This window comes from Lithobates pipiens, unplaced genomic scaffold, assembly GCF_037356315.1.
Source record: "Lithobates pipiens isolate NorthernLeopardFrog02 unplaced genomic scaffold, aLitPip1_a1.2 Scaffold_3, whole genome shotgun sequence".
Lineage (NCBI taxonomy): Eukaryota > Metazoa > Chordata > Amphibia > Anura > Ranidae > Lithobates > Lithobates pipiens.
Genome location: NW_027507790.1, coordinates 239715378 through 239734199, shown reverse-complemented (window position 1 = coordinate 239734199; position 18822 = coordinate 239715378). Strand labels below are relative to the sequence as shown.

The 18822-nt window shown below is 41.6% G+C and overlaps 1 protein-coding gene and 1 long non-coding RNA gene across 3 annotated transcripts in view; one reads left to right on the top strand and one right to left on the bottom strand.

The window, feature by feature from the left end:
* LOC143941045 (uncharacterized) overlaps window positions 1-13872 on the top strand; it is a 185467-nt gene extending 171595 nt beyond the window's left edge. For both annotated transcript variants that reach the window (XR_013263973.1, XR_013263974.1), the window contains exon 3: window positions 13698-13872. This is a non-coding gene — a long non-coding RNA (uncharacterized LOC143941045). The remainder of the gene's footprint in view (window positions 1-13697) is intronic.
* The window catches only part of LOC143941044 (phospholipid-transporting ATPase IC-like), a 198272-nt gene that overhangs the window by 109894 nt on the left and 69556 nt on the right, over window positions 1-18822 (bottom strand). Inside the window, exons 8-10 of the mRNA XM_077462954.1 lie at window positions 17044-17114; window positions 15443-15525; window positions 12321-12479 (exon numbers count right to left, since the gene is read on the bottom strand). Coding sequence (XP_077319080.1) covers window positions 12321-12479; window positions 15443-15525; window positions 17044-17114 — 313 coding nt within the window. The remainder of the gene's footprint in view (window positions 1-12320; window positions 12480-15442; window positions 15526-17043; window positions 17115-18822) is intronic.

Here is an 18822-nt window from a genome sequence, read left to right as displayed (position 1 = left end):
GGGAATAGAGACGGAGATTACAGAGGGGGAAGATCTGAGGAGTGAATCCCTAATGCCTACTAAGTTGGATATGCTAGCAATGTTCGAGAGAATGGAAAACCTGATAAAAAGTGAGGTCTCCAACGTACGTATGGATTTGGGACATCTGTTAAAAAGGGTAGAAGAGGTAGAAGAGAAAGCGGAGAGACAAACACTGGAGATAGCTGGGCTTAAAACACAAATTAAAGAGCTGCAAAGACAACAGAAAGAATGTTGTTATAAAATGGAGGCGCAAGAAAACCAAAATAGGCGCCAAAATCTGAAGATAAGGGCTATACCAGAGCAAAATGGAGAAAATCTGGAGGAAAAAATGAAGAGGATATTTAACCCCCTACTGGAGAGAGGAGAGGCAGAAAAGATAAAAATTGATAGAGTACACAGAGTGAGGAAACCACCTGGGCTAAAAGAGGATATGCCACGGGATGTGCTTATTAAGTTCCATAAGTACTCAGATAAAGAAAAAATATGGAATAATCTTAGAAAGGGACCTCCTCTACAGTACGAACAAAAGACTTTACAAGTGTTTGCGGACTTATCAGCGGAGACCCTAATAAGAAGAAGAAAGCTCAAACCACTGCTGGATCAACTAAGAGGACTAAACATTAGATATAGCTGGGGATTTCCCGCAGCATTAATAGTACACAGAGATGGGAAGACAGTAAGGTTGAGATTTTTGGAAGACATGCAGGACTTTTGTAAAAACCTACAGATACCAATTCCAAAAGAGTATGAAGGGTCAATAAGAGAGGAGCTACCGGGGGGAGGAGGGGGGTGGCGGGGGGTATAGGGAGGGGGGGGAGGGAAGAAGTAGTAAAAAGGCTGCTCTAAAGTTATGGAAGTATATTGAGGTGGTGGAAGCTGTTCACTGGGGGGGGGTGGGGGGGCTGGGGAAGGGTCTCTCTCTTTAGGGCCCACCCCGGGATCCCAGGACCCGGGGAGGTGCACACGGGGCGCCGGGTTGGGGTCTCCACCTCAAGGGAAGAGGTGCAGACACCAGGATGGGGATATATCCAGGTTGGACGCAAGAGGCCCGGAGATGGGCCATGGGGGGGGTGAGGGTGGGGGGTTGGGAGGGGAGGGTGGGGGGGGGTGGGAGAGGAGGGGGGGGAGGGAGAGAGGAGAATAACCTATAGCTCAAGATTTCGAGTAAAGGGCATTATTTGGGTTCCAACATGACAATGGTAAACTGTGTGTCGTATAATGTGAGAGGTCTAAATGTAGCTAACAAACGGTTTAAGATACTAAGAGAATTGGAGCAACTTAATGCAGAGATTGTGTTCTTACAGGAAACGCACTTAACCCATGAAAGTAAAATTAGACTGTATTCCCCAAGATACCCGACCTGGTTCTATGGAGACTCAGTCTCAAGTAGAACAAGGGGGGTAGCAGTGGGGATAGGCCGGGATATCCAATTTATAGTAGAGGGCAGGATGGGAGACCCGGAAGGGAGGTTCCTGTTTCTAAAAGGAAAACTATGGGGAATAAAATATACCTTGGCAAATATATATAGCCCGAATAAGAATCCAATAACTTATCTGAGAAAGATACTGGGAAAACTTTGGGAATTTAAGGAGGGGAGGGTGATTGTGGCAGGAGACCTGAATTTTCCGATAAATCCGAGACTGGATAGTTCGTCCCATGCACGGGAGACGGCAAACATGCAGCGAAATGTAATTAAACAAAGGATGGCCGAATTGCAGCTGATAGATGTGTGGAGAATACAACATCCGAAGAAACGAGATTATTCGTTCTACTCCCCCGTGCATGGGACGTACACCAGGATAGATTATTGGCTGGTGGAACATCAGCTATTGGAGGAAGTGGTTGATACGGACATCGGAACTAGGACTCTGTCGGATCACGCACCTGTAACCATGAGAATTAAAATCCCAGAGGTAAAGAAACCCCCGTTTACCTGGAAACTAAATAAAGATCTATTAGACGTAGAAGGAGAGGAAACAATAAGAAAGGAGCTGCAATTTTTTTTTGCCTCAAATGGGAAGGACGAGATGGCGGAGAACATACTATGGGAGGCCCATAAGGCTTACATAAGAGGAATATATATCTCACTTGGGGCAAAAAGAAAAAAAGAAAGGAATAAAAAGGTAAAGGAATTAAGAGAAGAAATTAGGAGATTAGAATTAAAACACAAAATAGAGAAACAAAATGGAAAGGAACAGATACAGGGGCTACAACGGAATCTAGCTATAAAAAAACTAGAGCTGGAGGAAACAATAGAGCAAGAAGTAAGGAGAGAATATCATAAAATAACGAAAGAGCGATATTTCTTGGGAAACAAGAATGGCAAGAGTTTAGCTAGGATATTGAGGAAAAAGAAAGCAAAAAATTATATTGAGAAAATAATAGATAAAAATAACGAGATCAAATATAAGACTGAAGATATAGCGGAGGTATTTAGAGAATACTATGAGCAATTATATTGGGTGAGAAAAAAGGAGACAGAGCAGCAAGAGAACATTAGAAAGAGGAAAATCAAAGAATATATAATAAACGCTAAGGTCCCTACACTACCACAGGAAATAGTACAGGAATTGGATTCTCCTATAACAACATCCGAAGTAAACCAAGCAATAAAAGAAACAACAGGAGGGAAAAGCCCGGGCCCGGACGGTTATATAATAGAATATTATAAAAAATTTGGGGAAATTTTGTCACCAAGGTTATGTGCATATTTTAACGGCCTAGATATAAAATATGGACTGGGTAAGGAAGCCTCTCTAGCAATTATCTCCACAATATTGAAAGAAGGGAGGGAAGGTATGATATGTTCAAACTATAGACCAATCTCATTGTTAAATACCGACATAAAATTATTCGCAAAAATACTAGCTACTAGAATGAAAAAAATAGTTCCGAACTTGGTCCACCCAGACCAAGTGGGGTTCGTGGGGGGCCGAGAGGGAAGGGATAATGGAGTGAGGACACTATTGCTTCTCCAGAAAGCCCAAGAGAGCAAAACCCCCAGTCTTCTCTTGTCAATAGATGCAGAAAAAGCATTTGACCGAGTAGACTGGGGATTTATGCTGGGCACGTTGAAAGAAATGGGATTTGGTATCCGAATCCTGAGTTGGATAAAGACACTCTATGAGTGCCCAATGGCAGTGGTAAGGGTAAACGGCAACTTGTCTGACCCCTTTAGAATGTACAATGGGACTAGACAGGGTTGCCCACTGTCACCCATACTGTTCGTGTTGACTTTGGAACCACTGCTGGAGACAGTGAGGAAAAATCCCGACATAGGAGGAATTGAGCTGGGGGAACAGGGTTCATAAAGTAGCCGCATTTGCGGACGATGTCCTATTTTATGTGACAAAACCTATAATCTCCATGCCAAATTTGGTAAAGAGTATCGAGCAGTATGGAGATCTATCAAATTTTAAAATAAATTTAAAAAAAACAGAGGTTTTAAGTGTCAGCACGAGCAGTGGGGAAGAACAGGATATCAAGGGCAAATTTCCCTTCCTATGGAAAAAGGAAATTAAATATTTAGGTATAAAGCTGGCAGCCTCATTAAAGAAAATCTATGAGATAAACTATATCCCCCTACTGGACGAAGTAAGAGAAGACACAAAAAAAATAATGACGAAACCATTGTCCTGGTTTGGCCGGATTAATGCCCTTAAGATGATCATACAACCAAAAATATTATATAAGTTACAGATGTTACCGATATATATCCCTCCAGTCTACTTTAACACTATTAAACGTCTAATAACCAAGCTCATTTGGAAAAATAAGAAGCCTAGAATAGCCTTAAAGGTATTACAACTGGGAAAAGAGAGGGGAGGTCTAAAAGTACCGGATTTTAAGAAATATTATGAATCTATAGTATTAACACGGGTGGTGGAGTGGACAAAATTAGATAATGAAAAAAGATGGGTGGCAATAGAACACAGCGCTGCAGAGACACGATTAGGAAAGGAAATTTGGATACCCCCAAAACACAGATCACTCGGACCAACAACACTTGCACTCACAAAAAACGTTTTTAGAATATGGGATGGAATTCACAAGCATAATAAGTGGAAATACAACTCTCCACTAATGGCATTAAAAGAAAATAATTTATTTCCACCGGGGAAGAGCACTATGGGAGGACACTGGATTAGAAGAGAAGATATTCAATTGAGACACATAATAAATGCGGGTAAAATAAACACGTTAGAAACACTACAGGAGTACATGGATATAGACGGATGGAGGTACCTCCAGCTCAGACACTTTGTCTCATCATTGCCACAACCATTGAGAAGTGGAACAGATCTTAACGTCTTAGAGCGGATATGTGAGGGGAAAATAATAAGAGTAAATATCTCACAGATATATAAGATGCTGGGAGAAGTGGACGAGACGGAGGTACCTATATACATAAAAAAATGGGAAGAAGAAATAGGGCCACGAGGGGAGAAACAGAATATAGAAAAAATCTTACACTTAACACACGGGACATCGAAAAATCTTAATACAATAGAAATGAATTATAAAAGCCTTGCTAGATGGTATAGGACACCAGACAAGATGAGGAGATACCAGGAAGAGCAACTCGGGATGTGCTGGAGAGGGTGTGGACAGCAAGGGAGTGCGGCACATATCTGGTGGGAATGCCCAAAAATTAGAAATTACTGGAGAGAAACATTAACTTTAATAAAAATAATAACAGGAACTCAGGTACTAGAAAACCCATGGACATGTCTTTTCCATGGTACAGACACCCCAACTCAAAAGTACAAAGAAGGCCTCATAGGAAACCTAATAAACGTAACAAAGAGCTTGATACCAAAAAACTGGAGACAGGTGGAAGCCCCAAAATTGAGGGAATGGATAGGAAAAGTAGAGGACATGTATAGAATGGAGGGATGGGAAGAGGATGAGGAGAGCGGGGAAAAGAAATTTAGAAAGAAATGGAAGCAATGGAAACTGTTTAAATCAACGAAGAAATATGAAGAGGTAGTAGGGCTATAGGGGGGGGGGGGGGGTAGTAGGATGCATATGTATATGTAAACTATGTTTTATACTTTTTGTATGGAAAAAAATTTTAAATAAAGATAAAAAAAAAAAAAATTCAACCAAACTTGGAAAATTTTAATCGATTCGAACTCGAATAAATGAAACAAATTCCGAAAAAGAATTAAACAAATTTAACTAAACTAATTTATGTAAATAATGAAGTGAAACAAAGCAAATTTTATCATTCTGCACATGTCTACTGACAGGTAAAAAGCAAAGTTTTGGGCACAAATGCTTCCTGATTTTGTCCAAGCATTCCCCCCACCATCCATTTCATACTCCAATTGAACGAGAGAGCCCATCACTGTGATAGGCCAGCAGGAATGCATGGGACGTGGGATGGAAGTGCGGCAGTTTTGTTAGGTAATCTGGAGCTGTAGCAGTGAAAAATTCAACAAGCATGCTCAGTTACCTCCAGTGCACCCTACATGTTCTCCTAGATTACAGCGGACACACCCACTGCAAGCCTGATATCAATACCCATTTTTCTCCATTCCAGCCAGGTGCTCTAAGCCCTTGTACACACGGTCGGATAATCTGTCGGAATGTGTCTTATCGGACCGTGTCGTCAGATAATCCGACTGTGTGTGGTATGCATCGGACTGATTCCGTCCGAATCTCCGTCCAACCCAATTTTCCAACATGTTGGAAAGATTTCCCGACCAACTGGGCCGGACGGACCTAATCCGATCATGTGTAGAGCATTTTCATCGGACCAAGTGCCACGCATGCTCACATTCAAATTCCGGAAGCGCTCGTTCAGGTAAAACTACTGCTCGTAAGCGATATAGCACATTCGTCATGCTGCAATGTTAAAAAATCATTCATCAAGCGCATTCTCTTGTTCTTTACAATGCTGCAAGAAGGAACTTCTTTTGATGCTCATAGTCACACACACTTCTCCCGAACGGATTTGATTACACTTTTTTAACCATTTCAGCAATACAATTTTAGTTTAAGTCACATCTACACAATGTTTTTTTTTGTTTGTTTTTTTTTATGTTTTTTTTTTGGGGGGGGGGGGGATTCCCTAAAAATCTCCTTTAATGACACTGGTCATTTATCTTTTTTTTACTTTTTATTTTTGGGTGTAAACTTACAACAACAACATTATTGTATTTTTTAGATTTTCTTTTTCTTTTTTAATCTACAGGAGGTTGTTTAGTGTTGGTACCCCTTGTTCTTTAGTTCACTTTGTATTTTGGAAATGTACCTGCCTGCTCACAAATAAACTCTACTTTTTGAAGGAAAACACATTACACAAGTATTTAATCAAACAAAAATAAAATGTATTTTGTTTGCTCGAAAATAAAACTAGGAACGCAGCAGTGGAGAAACTTCTTAACTTTGGTGCAGCCTTTGGCCCCCAGGGCAGACATGACTAAATGAGATATAAAAAAATTGGTGGCCTGAGGAGTAGATATCTCAGGGAGAGAAGTCTGCTCCCGAAGTCCTAGAGAGCAGGAAATTCAGATGCCATTTCTGTCCCCAGGATGGTGATCTTCAAGAGGCTGCATCTTCTGGCACACCAGACTCAACCCAGGCCATCACTCTCTGGTCTTCCTTTGTGACTTCCCACCAGGCATCCTTCCAGGCTGTGGCTGGGCTCCTGTAGCTGGAGCAGGAGGAGAAGGAGGGCGTTGGTGGACCTCCTGGCTGCCACTTGCAGCCCTGAAATATGTAAGCTTCATGGCCACAATTTTGCGATTCAGATATGTCATGTCTGCCGTGGGGACCCTGATCTGCACCAAAGCAAGCAGTTTCTCCAGTGCTGCGTTCCTCTTTGATCTGTCATTATAAAATTTGTTGTGGAACTGCCACAGGCAGGGCATCTCCATGTAGAGCTCGAGGAATAGCCCCATAAAGTTGGCATTGTTGAATGGGTCCATTTTTTCTGCAAGACACAACACAAGACAAACCCTCAAATATTAATAATGCAATTAAAATCCCTCCTAATCTTGTCCCAACAGCGGCCTAGATACAAGCAGTCTAGTCTAGTGAAGCACCAAGTTAAAAATGTTACCTTCGTTTCCACGTTCGCCGCGTCCGTGACTCACACTCTCCTCCCAGATCGTACGGACGATACACATGTGTGGCGTTTTATATACAGTGCGAATGCGTGAAACTCCGCCCGCCCCTGACGTTCTTTCCAGACTATTCCCCGCCCCTTCGCTTCCCGCGCAGTGGGGAGAGCACATGGCGGAGAGAACGCAGGTGCGCAATAATAGTTCCACTAACGAGGAGGAGGGTGAGGAAAGCCCGGAGCCTGAAACGTCCCGATCCAGGAAGAGAAGATTTAAGGCCTCAAATATGTCTTTTGGAGAGATGTTGGAGATGGTCGACATATTGAACAGGACCGACTATGATGGGAAGTATGGACCTTACCCAAACCCAAATATCAGAAAGGCCAAGATCATGAATAAAGTTGTGGAGAGTCTTCTGAAGAATTTTGGGGTACGCCGATCCAAGGATCAACTGAGAAAACGCTGGTCAGACCTGAAACTGAGGGAGCACGAGCAGTACAGAAGGATCAAGCGTGTTCTTAAAAAAAGTAAGTAGTTGTCGTGTGTTCATATCATTATTCTTGCTTGCATACATGCTCCATGTACTTTGATTTCATGTTGTGCATTTTAAAATGGCCACTTTCAAGGTCATGGTTTCATTCGTTCGTATGAAACATCGTTCTGCAGGGAAGTATTCCAGCTTAACAAAGTGGCCCCAATAATGTTCTCACCTTGTAACTCGGCCCAAAAACACAATTGTACAACACTTCCAAGCAATGTTTCATATTCCTTTTTCTGCCCTCTGTGTGCTAATTAATCTTTGTTTACATTCTCATAGGGGAGAGAAGACTCGGCAAGTATGAGGACACCAGGGACCATGAGGACACCAGGGACCACACCCCTCCCAAAGAAGGGCAACTTCCAAAAGAAGAAACAGAAGAGCAGGAGCAGGAGCAGGAGGAAGAAGGAGAGATCGTGGAGGTTGGCCAAATTGTCACCACAACAGGTGAGTGTCGGAGAACACAGCTTCCGGTAAGCTCATCAATGTATATCACCATATTTGGATTACATGGTGTGTTTGTTTGTTTTTTTTCTAGGTGATGTGGAGGAAGATTCCCGTTTTACCAGTGAAAGTGCCCAGATCTTGATCGGGGAGATAATGGTGTGCAATAGGGATTTGGAAATTGTACAACAAAACATCAATGATGTTAAAAATAAAATGAGGAACATCATTGATGTTTTGGGGAGAGTGTGAAAACGAAAAAACTAGATAGGGTTTTATTTTTGCTTTTTATATAAAAAAAGTTGTATTTCGCATAATTCTAAAGTTTGGAAGATGCACAGAGTGTGTAAACATGCGCTATCTCCCATCATGGGGGATCAATGTACATGTTTTGTGTAAAGTATCTGAGATGAAGGGGTTGCAGCCCCAAAGCATGTACATTGATCCACCATGATGGGAGATAGCACATGTTGACACACTGTGTGCATCTTCCAAATTTGTAGTTTTCAGGGGTCACACCCCATGTGATGAAGGCAATATCAGCCCAGTTTGTACATACTCAGGTCTGATATTGTCTTCACTTTTCCAAGTTGAACTTTGTAAGTTCCTGTGTTCTGTATTTTATGGTTTGATACATGCCTGTTTACACAAAAAAACAAGTAAACAAATAAATATGATTAAACTCGGTTTTGGATCCCCAAAATCTCTTGGTTTGTTGTAAAAACCTTTACTAAACGCACATATAAATGTGCTTGTATTAAAAAGGTGAATTCTCAACAATGTGTGGCTTCCTTTTTCATTGGGCTTAAAATGTATTTGGAGTGAAATTTGAGTTTGTGCTGAGAAGGAGTGCGATTTACTAAAGGCAACTCCACTTTGCACTCCAAGTGCAGTTTCAGGTGTACTTTTGCAGTGCACTTGTAGTGCATAGTGGATGTGCCTTTAGTAAAAAGCACCCACAGTGAGGTGTAAATTTGGACAATCATGCCATTTTCCTGCCATGGTGCTGAAAATGAGCATGATTTAGATCAGTAATGCCGCGTACACACGATCGAATTGTATGACGTACTTAGTCCGTCATACAATCCGGCGGACAATCCGGCGTACTTTCTACCGAACGGACTTGGCCACACACGGATACACAAACAGTCCGCCGAAAGCTTGCGCGATGACGTGTACAGCACGTATGACGGGACTAGAAATAGGAAGTCCAAGACACAGCAAAGCACCCTTTGGGCTCCTTCTGCTGACTTTGCATTAGTGGAAGTTTGGTTAGAGACGATTCGCGCTTTTCAGACGCATATTTTTATATATATAATTCTAAAAAGAATAATCATAACTAGAAATATATTAACCAAAAATCTCTATATCTATCTATGTATATATCTATGTATATATCTATGTATATATATATATATATATATATATATATATATATATCTTTTTATTTATTCTCGAATTGGAATATTAATCATAGGATGAGGATGAATAAAGACATTTGTGATAACTCTGTGTGAATATAAGCAGCAAAGCAACTTCACTTTTCTCGCATTATGAAGAAGAAAAGAATGTGCTATATTAAAAAATCACAAAATTAGCAGCATGACGAATATGCTAGCTTCAATACGAACACTAGTTTTACAAGACAGAGCGCTTCCGCCCTGTAAATCCTTTCTGGGCATGCGCCATTCTTAGTCCGTCGGACTAGCATACTGACGACCATATTGTCCGCTGAAACCAAAGTATGACGGGAAGATTGGTGTGCAAACCGGCCTTCTTAGTACTCCAGACTGCACGCTGAAAAAGTCCGCTGAAGCCCACACACGATCGGACTGTCCGTTGAAATGCGTTTCGGCGGACTAAGTACGGCGGACAATCTGATCGTGTGTACGCGGCATAATGCACTACACATTAGTTAACAAAAAGAAGGTGTGTGTGTAGCAGACCCACAACATAATAACATTATCTGAAGAAGAGACTGTCCCCTCATCTCGCTCTGAACTTGGGTTTGCACTGTTGGTGAAAAAGGCACAACTTGACGAAAACTGGCAAAGTGGGAGGCCACAGTCTGCCATTCCTGTGGCGTTGAAGGACACTGTGTAGTGACACAAGAAAAAAAACTAGTAATTTTACAAATCAACATTGCATGCATATTAGACACCCACATTTTTTGACAAAATTAGTATAACATTTTTTTAAATGAGTATTTAAAGCCTAAAGTATAAGGTCCCCTTATGAGAGTCCTAACCCCCCCCATCCCCCCCATCTGATGGGCCCTTGCTAAAAAATTAGGGGGGATGTTTAGGACAAGTAACCCTCTCCACTTGATTGAGAGCTGAATGCCTAAATAATGTGTGATACTTTGTGAAGCCCCTCCTTAGTTACACTATTGGCAGCCCACCGGACAGGTAAGAAGTGTCATAATAACAAAATGGAAGCACATTTTGACATTCTGCTATTACATAGCAAGAAAATGAATGTCTTAAAAAAATCAAAATAGCATTTGAAAGTATTGAGGCAGGCCCTCACACTACATGCTTTGGTGAATTTGTCCATAAATGTTATCATGAAAAAGGTATTTAGAGTGTGTATTGGGTTGGGTCAAGTCATCAGATAGAAGATTGCTATCAGCTGAGGTAGCAGTTGGGGAGAGGGGGCACACACATCACATTTGTAGAGATTTTAGGGGGTGTTTAGGGGAAAGCAATACTATGGAGCTGACAAAAGACATTGTTAAGTGACTAGACTCTAGTTTTAGGGGCCAAGAAGAGCATGGTGGGGAAGTTAGTGAGGCAAATCTGCATGAGGACAAAGGGGCAGCACATATGAATTAGAGCATATTGCAATGATGGTAATTAGGGAATGAAGAAAGAAATGCAAGACATTAGCAATCATGAAATACATAGAATGTGATGTTTAAGGATAAAATTTAGCATAATATAGTCCTTCTGCAGGAGCTGAATGATGGCAGAACAGGTCTCTGGAATAATGATCCCCAGAGCCTGGGGGGAGATGCCTGTAGAGAACTTGAGGTCCTGAAGGCTTCTCCCTGTCGCCAAGTAGCGCAATGTGGCGATGAGCCTCTGCTCCGGAGTGATGGTTTGCCGCATGCAGGTATCCTGCCTGGTGATATAAGGGGACAGCAAAGCAAGCAGACAGTGAAAAGCGGGGTCCGTCAGCCTGAGAATAATCCATAAATGATCAGGATTATGCTCGCGGATCTCACGGAGCAAAGGCATGTGGGAGAACTGGTGACGCTGGCGCAACCAATTCTTGGTCGTCCAAACATGTTTTGTCTACGTACTCATCGTACAGTTTGTGCTGTGCAGGGGTTCTTACTTTGACTTTGACACAAGCTCTTTGGCTTGTGTCAAAGTAAGAACCCCTGCACAGCACAAACTGTACGATGAGTACGTAGACTAAACATGTTTGGAAAACGGTCGGCTGGTCAGAACGAACACCAGAAAGCAACGCTAAACAGCAAGACCTGAAAGGACGACCTGAATAGCAGAAGCAAGCAGACAATAAAAAATGCCTTTCAAAGCGTACTATACCAAGATAGAGTCAACAATGAGAAGCAAATACTTAATGACTGCACGCACTGATTATCAGATACGCAAAGACAAGCACAAACTGAAGAGCAGTAGCGATCTGAATCACTAATCTGAAAAGCGTGAATCGTCTCTCACCAAACTTCTACTAAAACACGAGATCAGCAGAAGGAGCCCAAAGGGTGCCGGACGTGGTGCTGAACTTCCTTTTTCTAGTCCCCCCGTACACGGCTTACGTCACCGCGTTCTTGGCAACCGCTAAATCAGACAACTTGGCCCGACCGTTTGTATGCAACAGTTTCGGACACAATCCGTCGGACTAAATCCGACGGGCAAAATCCGACGGATTTGGTTGCCAAAATCTCCGACTGTGTGTACGTGGGCTAACATCATCCAAAACTGGCAAGTCGTCCTCTGCTGCTCAGGACATAAGGTCTAACAATAGCAAAGTACAGCTTTTCATTTTATTTTGAGTACAGCTTAAAGGAACTTCCTATCAAGCCAAACAAGTAATTTTTTTTTACCTGTTCTCTCATTTTCAACAATGCCTTTTTTATGAAAATTGCATCAGCCAATCAAATGATCTTTCATGAGACAGGATATACCAATCAGCTGAAAGGCGCTCAGTTGTTGAATGAATGGCTAATATATTCTCATGGCTAAGTTGACCAATTTAGATGTAAATGTGACACTTACCGGCAAATATTACCAGACCAACACAATAGAGGGTATTGCGTATTGTACAGCCACGAAGTAGTAAGTGATCATTATCAAGGCTGGAACTTGACCCTCTCCAGAACAAAGTGCCTACAAACTTATCCAAACGATTGTTGGGCTCTTCAGATTCCACCATCCCTGGGAAACAGGAGAAGTAATAGGGAAAGAAATCTAGAATTGAGAATTGAGGTGGATAGATTTATAATATTCAAGTGTACCTAAAGGCAAAACTTTTTTTTTCATTTTGGATGGCGTAAAGAGGGATTAGAAACCCTGTGAGTTTTTATTGATGTCTGGGCCTCTTCTTTTTAAAAGAAAATCACAAATTTTGGTTTGACATTGGAACAGTAATAGGTAACCCTGGTTATATTCTGGGATTGCCTCACTTTGGAGGGATTTTCTCTCACTTCCTGTTGTGGCTGTGGGACAGGAAGTGAAGGTAAATCTCTCCAATGGGACACAAATGACAAAAATAAACCTGACAGGAGTTATAACCATTATCCCCCCCCAAAAAAACAAAAAATGACCATCAGTCTGGTTATAACCCTATACTCTACTCTACTTTACACTATTGTAAATAAAATGCCTTTAATTACATATTAAGGCAATTATTCTCATGAGATTAAATTACAGAATTACCTTGAATTACTGGATATGCCCCTTGTTTATGTAATTATTATGCTATGTGTCCTATGTTGCAAATGACTGATTAAGAATTATGCTGGATACTATTACTAATTACCGTATATACTCGAGTATAAGCCGAGATTTTCAGCCTCTTTTTTTAGGCTGAAAGTGTCCCCCTCGGCTTATACTCGAGTCACCGCCGTCTGTCTACCCGATCAGCGTGTCGAGCAGACAGACGGCGGCCATTCCCCTATTCAAAAGCCGCGCCTCCCTGTCTGTGATAGGCGGAACACTCAATTTCCCAGCAGTCAGTGGTCCGCCTATCACGGACATCCGCTCATCCTCATACTACGGACGAGGATGAGAGGATGTCCGTGATAGGCGGAACACAGACTGCTGGGAAATTGAGTGTTCCGCCTATCACAGACGGAGGCGCGGCTTTTGAACAGTGGAATGGCCGCTGTCTGTCACAGACGAGAAGAGGTGCGGCAATCCTGGCATGGCCGCCGTATGTGCAGAAGGACACAGGCTCAGGACACAGGCTCAGGACACAGGTAGGCTGGACACACAGGGCTGGACACAGTGATGGACAGGCATGTCTCACCCTCGGCTTATACACGAGTCAATAAGTTTTCCCATTTTTTTTGTGGTAAATTAGGGGCCTCGGCTTATATTCGGATCGACCTATACTCGAGTATATACGGTAACCATATTTATTTCATTGTATAGTGTGATCCCTTCAAGACAATCTGCCCCTGACGAAGGGACGTTACTGTCTCGAAATGTGTTGGGCCGTCTGGATACCCATGGGGATCATTACCATCAATGTGAAAGTTTTATTGGTTTGAATTTTGTTATTTATATATATACTTTTTGTAATAAACTACATTGTATTTTATTATTACTCTGTTGCTGCTAAAGTCCCATTTTTTCTGGGGGTATTCCTTTTTCTATTAAATTACAGAAATGTCCTTAAAATAGCAAACATTTCCCATAATTGAGGAATAGTTAAGCCTGCCATAGCTATTACAGGAGGAACTGATTAAAAACCCTTCTACAACATGAGAAGTTAGACTAACTGGGATTGCTTTACTAAAGGCAAATAGAATTTTGCAAGAGAATTTTCACTTTGCAATGGAATTTGCCCTTAGCTCAGTGATTGTGGTGAAATTCACTTTGCAAAGAACACCCAATCACATGTGAGGAAAATTAAGAAAACGGTATGTTTGATTGCACATGATTGGATGATGGAGGTCAGCAAGAGCTTCACCTCATTCACTAAGCTAAAGGAAAATTCACTTGCAAAATGGACAACAACCTTATGATGTTCTGCAGGCAAATATTTTGGAGAAACAGTTTGTAAGGGCGCTCTGAACTTCAGGACCAAGCAAAAACAGATGTCTTTATGAACCAGAAAGTCTATAATAGGGTATCTTCCACACTTAGGGCTGCAATTATGGAGAGAAGCAATCTCTGAATAGAAAACAGAAAAACAAAGAAAAGGCGCCTCTAAGTGTAGAATTAAAAGCTGTTTAATTTCCCCAAAAAGGGTTAAAAACACTTACAAGATATGTAGACTCGCAGAGCATACCATTAATCATTGGTGATAAAGGAACCAATGAGATGTTCCGAAACGCGTCCCTCTTTGATGACTGCTTCCTATTTTGCTTCCTGTTTGTGGTCCACGCTGGTTGCTGGTTATTGTCTCCTGCCGCTGACGTCACTTCCGGGATCCTCGTGTTTTGAGACTGTGATTGCGGGCTGGTCTGTCAGTTCTCTTGGAGCTCCCTGCTGGTTTTCCCGTTGGCATCCCCTGGACCTCCCTGCTACTGGACACACACAGCCTAAAGAACTTGTATATGCCAGTGACCACTGCATTCATGCCGGACCATCTACATGGATATTAATGATATGCTCTGCCAGTCTACATATCTTGTAAGTGTTTTTAACCCTTTTTGGGGAAATTAAACAGCTTTTAATTCTACACTTAGAGGCGCCTTTTCTTTGTTTTTCTGTTAAAGATTTTGGAGAATAGCACATTGATTCATTGCCTATTCCTCCGATTTCAGTGTCACTTTCTGCCAAAGTTATTGCATTGTTTCATCTTAAACTACCAAAATTGTTGCAGGTGTACTGTAGATTTGGGAGCGCACTTTTAGTCTAAGTGCCAGTTAGGACAATGTTTTTGACTGTTCTAAGTCATGTTATGTTGTGTAAAGGTTCCAAGCCTGGGTATGCCCAATAGGCTATCTGTATGTTACTCTTTTTCAAAAATCTCAATAAAAAGATTTTTTTTTTTAACTACCAAAATTGTTGAACAGGAAACTGTTGAAGAGAAGAGCTACTTTTTAATGTGCTTGCATGTTTGAAAAATATCCAACTTATGTAGAGAGACAAGACAACATTAACTGCCTGCGGACAAGTTTTTTATTTTTTTTATTTTTTTTATGTAGATTTACCAATTAAAAACTCACCATCAAATTCAGCCAGGGCCTTTTCTTCTTGTAAGAATTTGTCCGTTATTTCTAGGCCCATTTTAAACTTCAAGTTTGTTTCTCTAAAAGTATTAAAACATTTGTTAGAAGCAACAATTGTGTTGATAACATTTACTGAAGTTGATTTTAAACTTAAGCTAAGAGGAATGAATAAAGCGTAGGGCTGGCATGACAAAGTGGAAGGGGAACCAGACTGCTTAGAGATAATGTATCAAAGAGATAGGTGGGAGTTCTTACGTAATTGGTGGCATTAGATGGGGTGATGGAGAGGAGCATAGGAGAAAAGACTGGAGGAAGGGGGGGGAACCATAACAGTCGGCTTTGGGAAGCCATCAGATGAATGGCCCTCCCTCCCTGAGATATGGTAAGTTGGTTTAAGGGTGTAGGTTTGGAGATGGCTGTTGGGACCACTTGGATGGGGTTAAAAATCTGTCGGTGGGATACAAGTGGGGAACCATCGTTGGTATGTTGTCCTCTGGTTGGGTGTGGTCCACTAAGAGGGATCAGGTAGTGTCAGACCTGTAAGGTCTGTGGAGCAAGTTAATGTCACGAGTCTAGTTTTGGTTTATGTTACTGTTTAAATTGTTATTTTCTAATTATGTTGTTTAATAAAAGGCCAGACGGCCATTTAACTCCAACTTGTGTAATGTGTTTTAATGGGAAAAGGGGTTGGAGGTATAGGGGCTATGTGGTAGTAGGATGGCTACCTCTGAGCTACCCTAGTCATGGTGTTTTAGTTACTAAATTGAAGCCAGTACAGAGTGCAGCAATGTTGTTATGTTACTACATCTCTTATGATACTAAAAACAAGGGAAAAAGTTGTGACCTGACTACATTTAAAGGTCCATTCTAAACAGGCAACAACTAAAATAAAAGAGTTAGGCTCCATGCACATAGGATGTTCTGAACGTTTTTCTGGACATTGGACTGCTGGCAGGCAAACGCTTCTGTAAAAATGTGTTTTTTAATAGCGTTTATCAGCGTTTTGGGGCATATTTTAGCATTTGCGTTTTTTGTGCATTTTTGGCAATTTACACCAAGTACACTTTCAGCTCTGCAATGTTAAAAATGCTGATGCTGATAAACACTTGTTTTTCAGCGTTAGGCTTTTTTGTGGTCAGAAGAACTGCTCTTCATTGCGATTTTAGGGACTTCTGATGACAGCCCATAAATTCCTCTGCTGATAAATGTAAAAAAATGCCATGTGTGCATGGACACATAAGATAACATTGAGGGGAGTTTAAGGGCTTTTAAAAAACTTGAGTTTATCAGCTTCAGTGTGCATGAGGCCTTACTGTTCTGTTTCCTTTAGTTGAATTTTATTTTTGCAGCTTGAGCTACTGAGCTCTGAAAACTTTCTTTCTTCAAAGCAGGCAAATCTAGTCTGGCAAATGTGTTAGGGATCATAGAGCTCTATGTGCTGGCTAGATAAAAAAATTTGAAATATTCTTCTGAAATATGCAATAATTATATATACCTAAAAAAAGGGGAAAAAAATACGTTTTTGCCCAGTCCCGAGTAAATAATGTGATAGGGCTTGACCTTTATACTTGTGAATAAAGAAAATTGAAGGTAAGTACCCATCAAGTTCAGCAGTTTCTACATAGCACAGGCTGTTTGGTTCAGAACTGGAGAGGAGCAGAACATCCGCCTGTAAAACAGAAAACAGGATATGCTATTTATCAGCTCACTAATTTCTTCTCTTAAAAGTAAAAGAATACACCAGGGATATGCAATTAGCAGACCTCCAGCTGTAGCAGAACTACAAGTCCCATGAGGCATAGCAAGACTCTGACAGCCACAAGCATGGCACCCAGAGGCAGAGGCATGATGGGACTTGTAGTTCTGCAACAGCTGGAGGTTCGCTAATTGCATATCCCTGGAATACACCAATCAGCAAAATACCACCTCAAACCATTCCAAAAATGGTCTAACCTATTTGGTGACAAGGAACTGCCAGAGAAAATCCTTGAGGGATACAGACACGTTCGCAAACGTTATATCAGAAATGTGGCATGAAACACAATTTAAGATCATGCACAGAGCCTACTACCCGTTCCGCCTCAACAAAGTGGACCCAACTCAAAGCGCAATGCCCTCAGTGCTCCCTATCTCGACCCACGTTGCTACACCGTCTCTGGGACTGCACAGCCATCACCACCTACTGGTACTCTGTACTGGCCCACATCTGCAAAATCAATAAAACACGGATTCCGAAAGATCGTTTACTATGTCTGCTTGGCTAAACACCACCAGTATCCTCTTCACCAGCAATGGGACCCCTAAATATTCCACAGTGGGCCCATCTATGTCTCACCACTCACTCTAAGGAAGTGAAAAGAGCTATGCTATCACTCTTCTGCTTGGGGAGGCTGGACACCATTACACTGAACTTTCATTCTACCTCACGCTTTTTCACAAGATGGCGTAAATATATAGAGGCCACATTAACCCAGAAAGTCCTACAAGAAGTCATGCAACCATTCCGCTATACGGCCTGGTATTTGAATAGCGGTCTCACCAATTCACTGGGCAACCTCTAAGTATCCAATCTGTCTGAACCCTCTACCTTTCTACCGCCATAGGACATCCACTGACTCCTGCAGCTCTTTGACATCCAGGACTCTTATATCTAAAACTAGTAACTCCTGTAGTTATTATTGCTACGACTAGGCCATTATCTGAGATTACCAGTCAATCATATCCAAATTATGCTTCTACTCCTGAAGGTAAAATAGTATAAGTTCTCCCTACTGTGTGTATCACATTGTTTCACCACTGTCGTATAAGTAAATATGACTCACCTGCTCCACTCCCTCCCTTTCCCGCCAACCCCCCCACGCCAACTTAGAATTCCACCTCCTTTGTTGAATTGCATACATATATAACTGCTTTAAAGCTACTGTACTCTATATAATTGTTCTGTGAAAAATGAACAACATACAATACAATACAAATTTTACAAAAAAGTAAGAGAATAAGTGAGAACCCTCTTTTAGTTGATTTTTTTTATCCCCTAAATTATGGTTCCCAAGCAATGTCATATTGCATCTCTACTGGCTTCATTGTTGTGTATTGATCTGCTGCCCTCTGTAAATGTCTGTGCTGTGTGGTATCACGGTTGATTATGTTTGTACTTCCTGTCTCTGGGAAACTGGACTGAAAACCAAAGAGGAAAGAAGTACAAAGAGAGAGAGAGAGGTTTGGAGACCACATGTTCCTGCTATGGAGGTTATTGCTGACCCAGGCCAGAAGCAGGGATTATTAGGCAAGTGTTTTGCTGTTTAATAGTTTACTATTGTTGCCTGCCTCTGTCAATCTGATCCCAGGGCCTATTTGTGATGTTGGGCAGTGGGTTA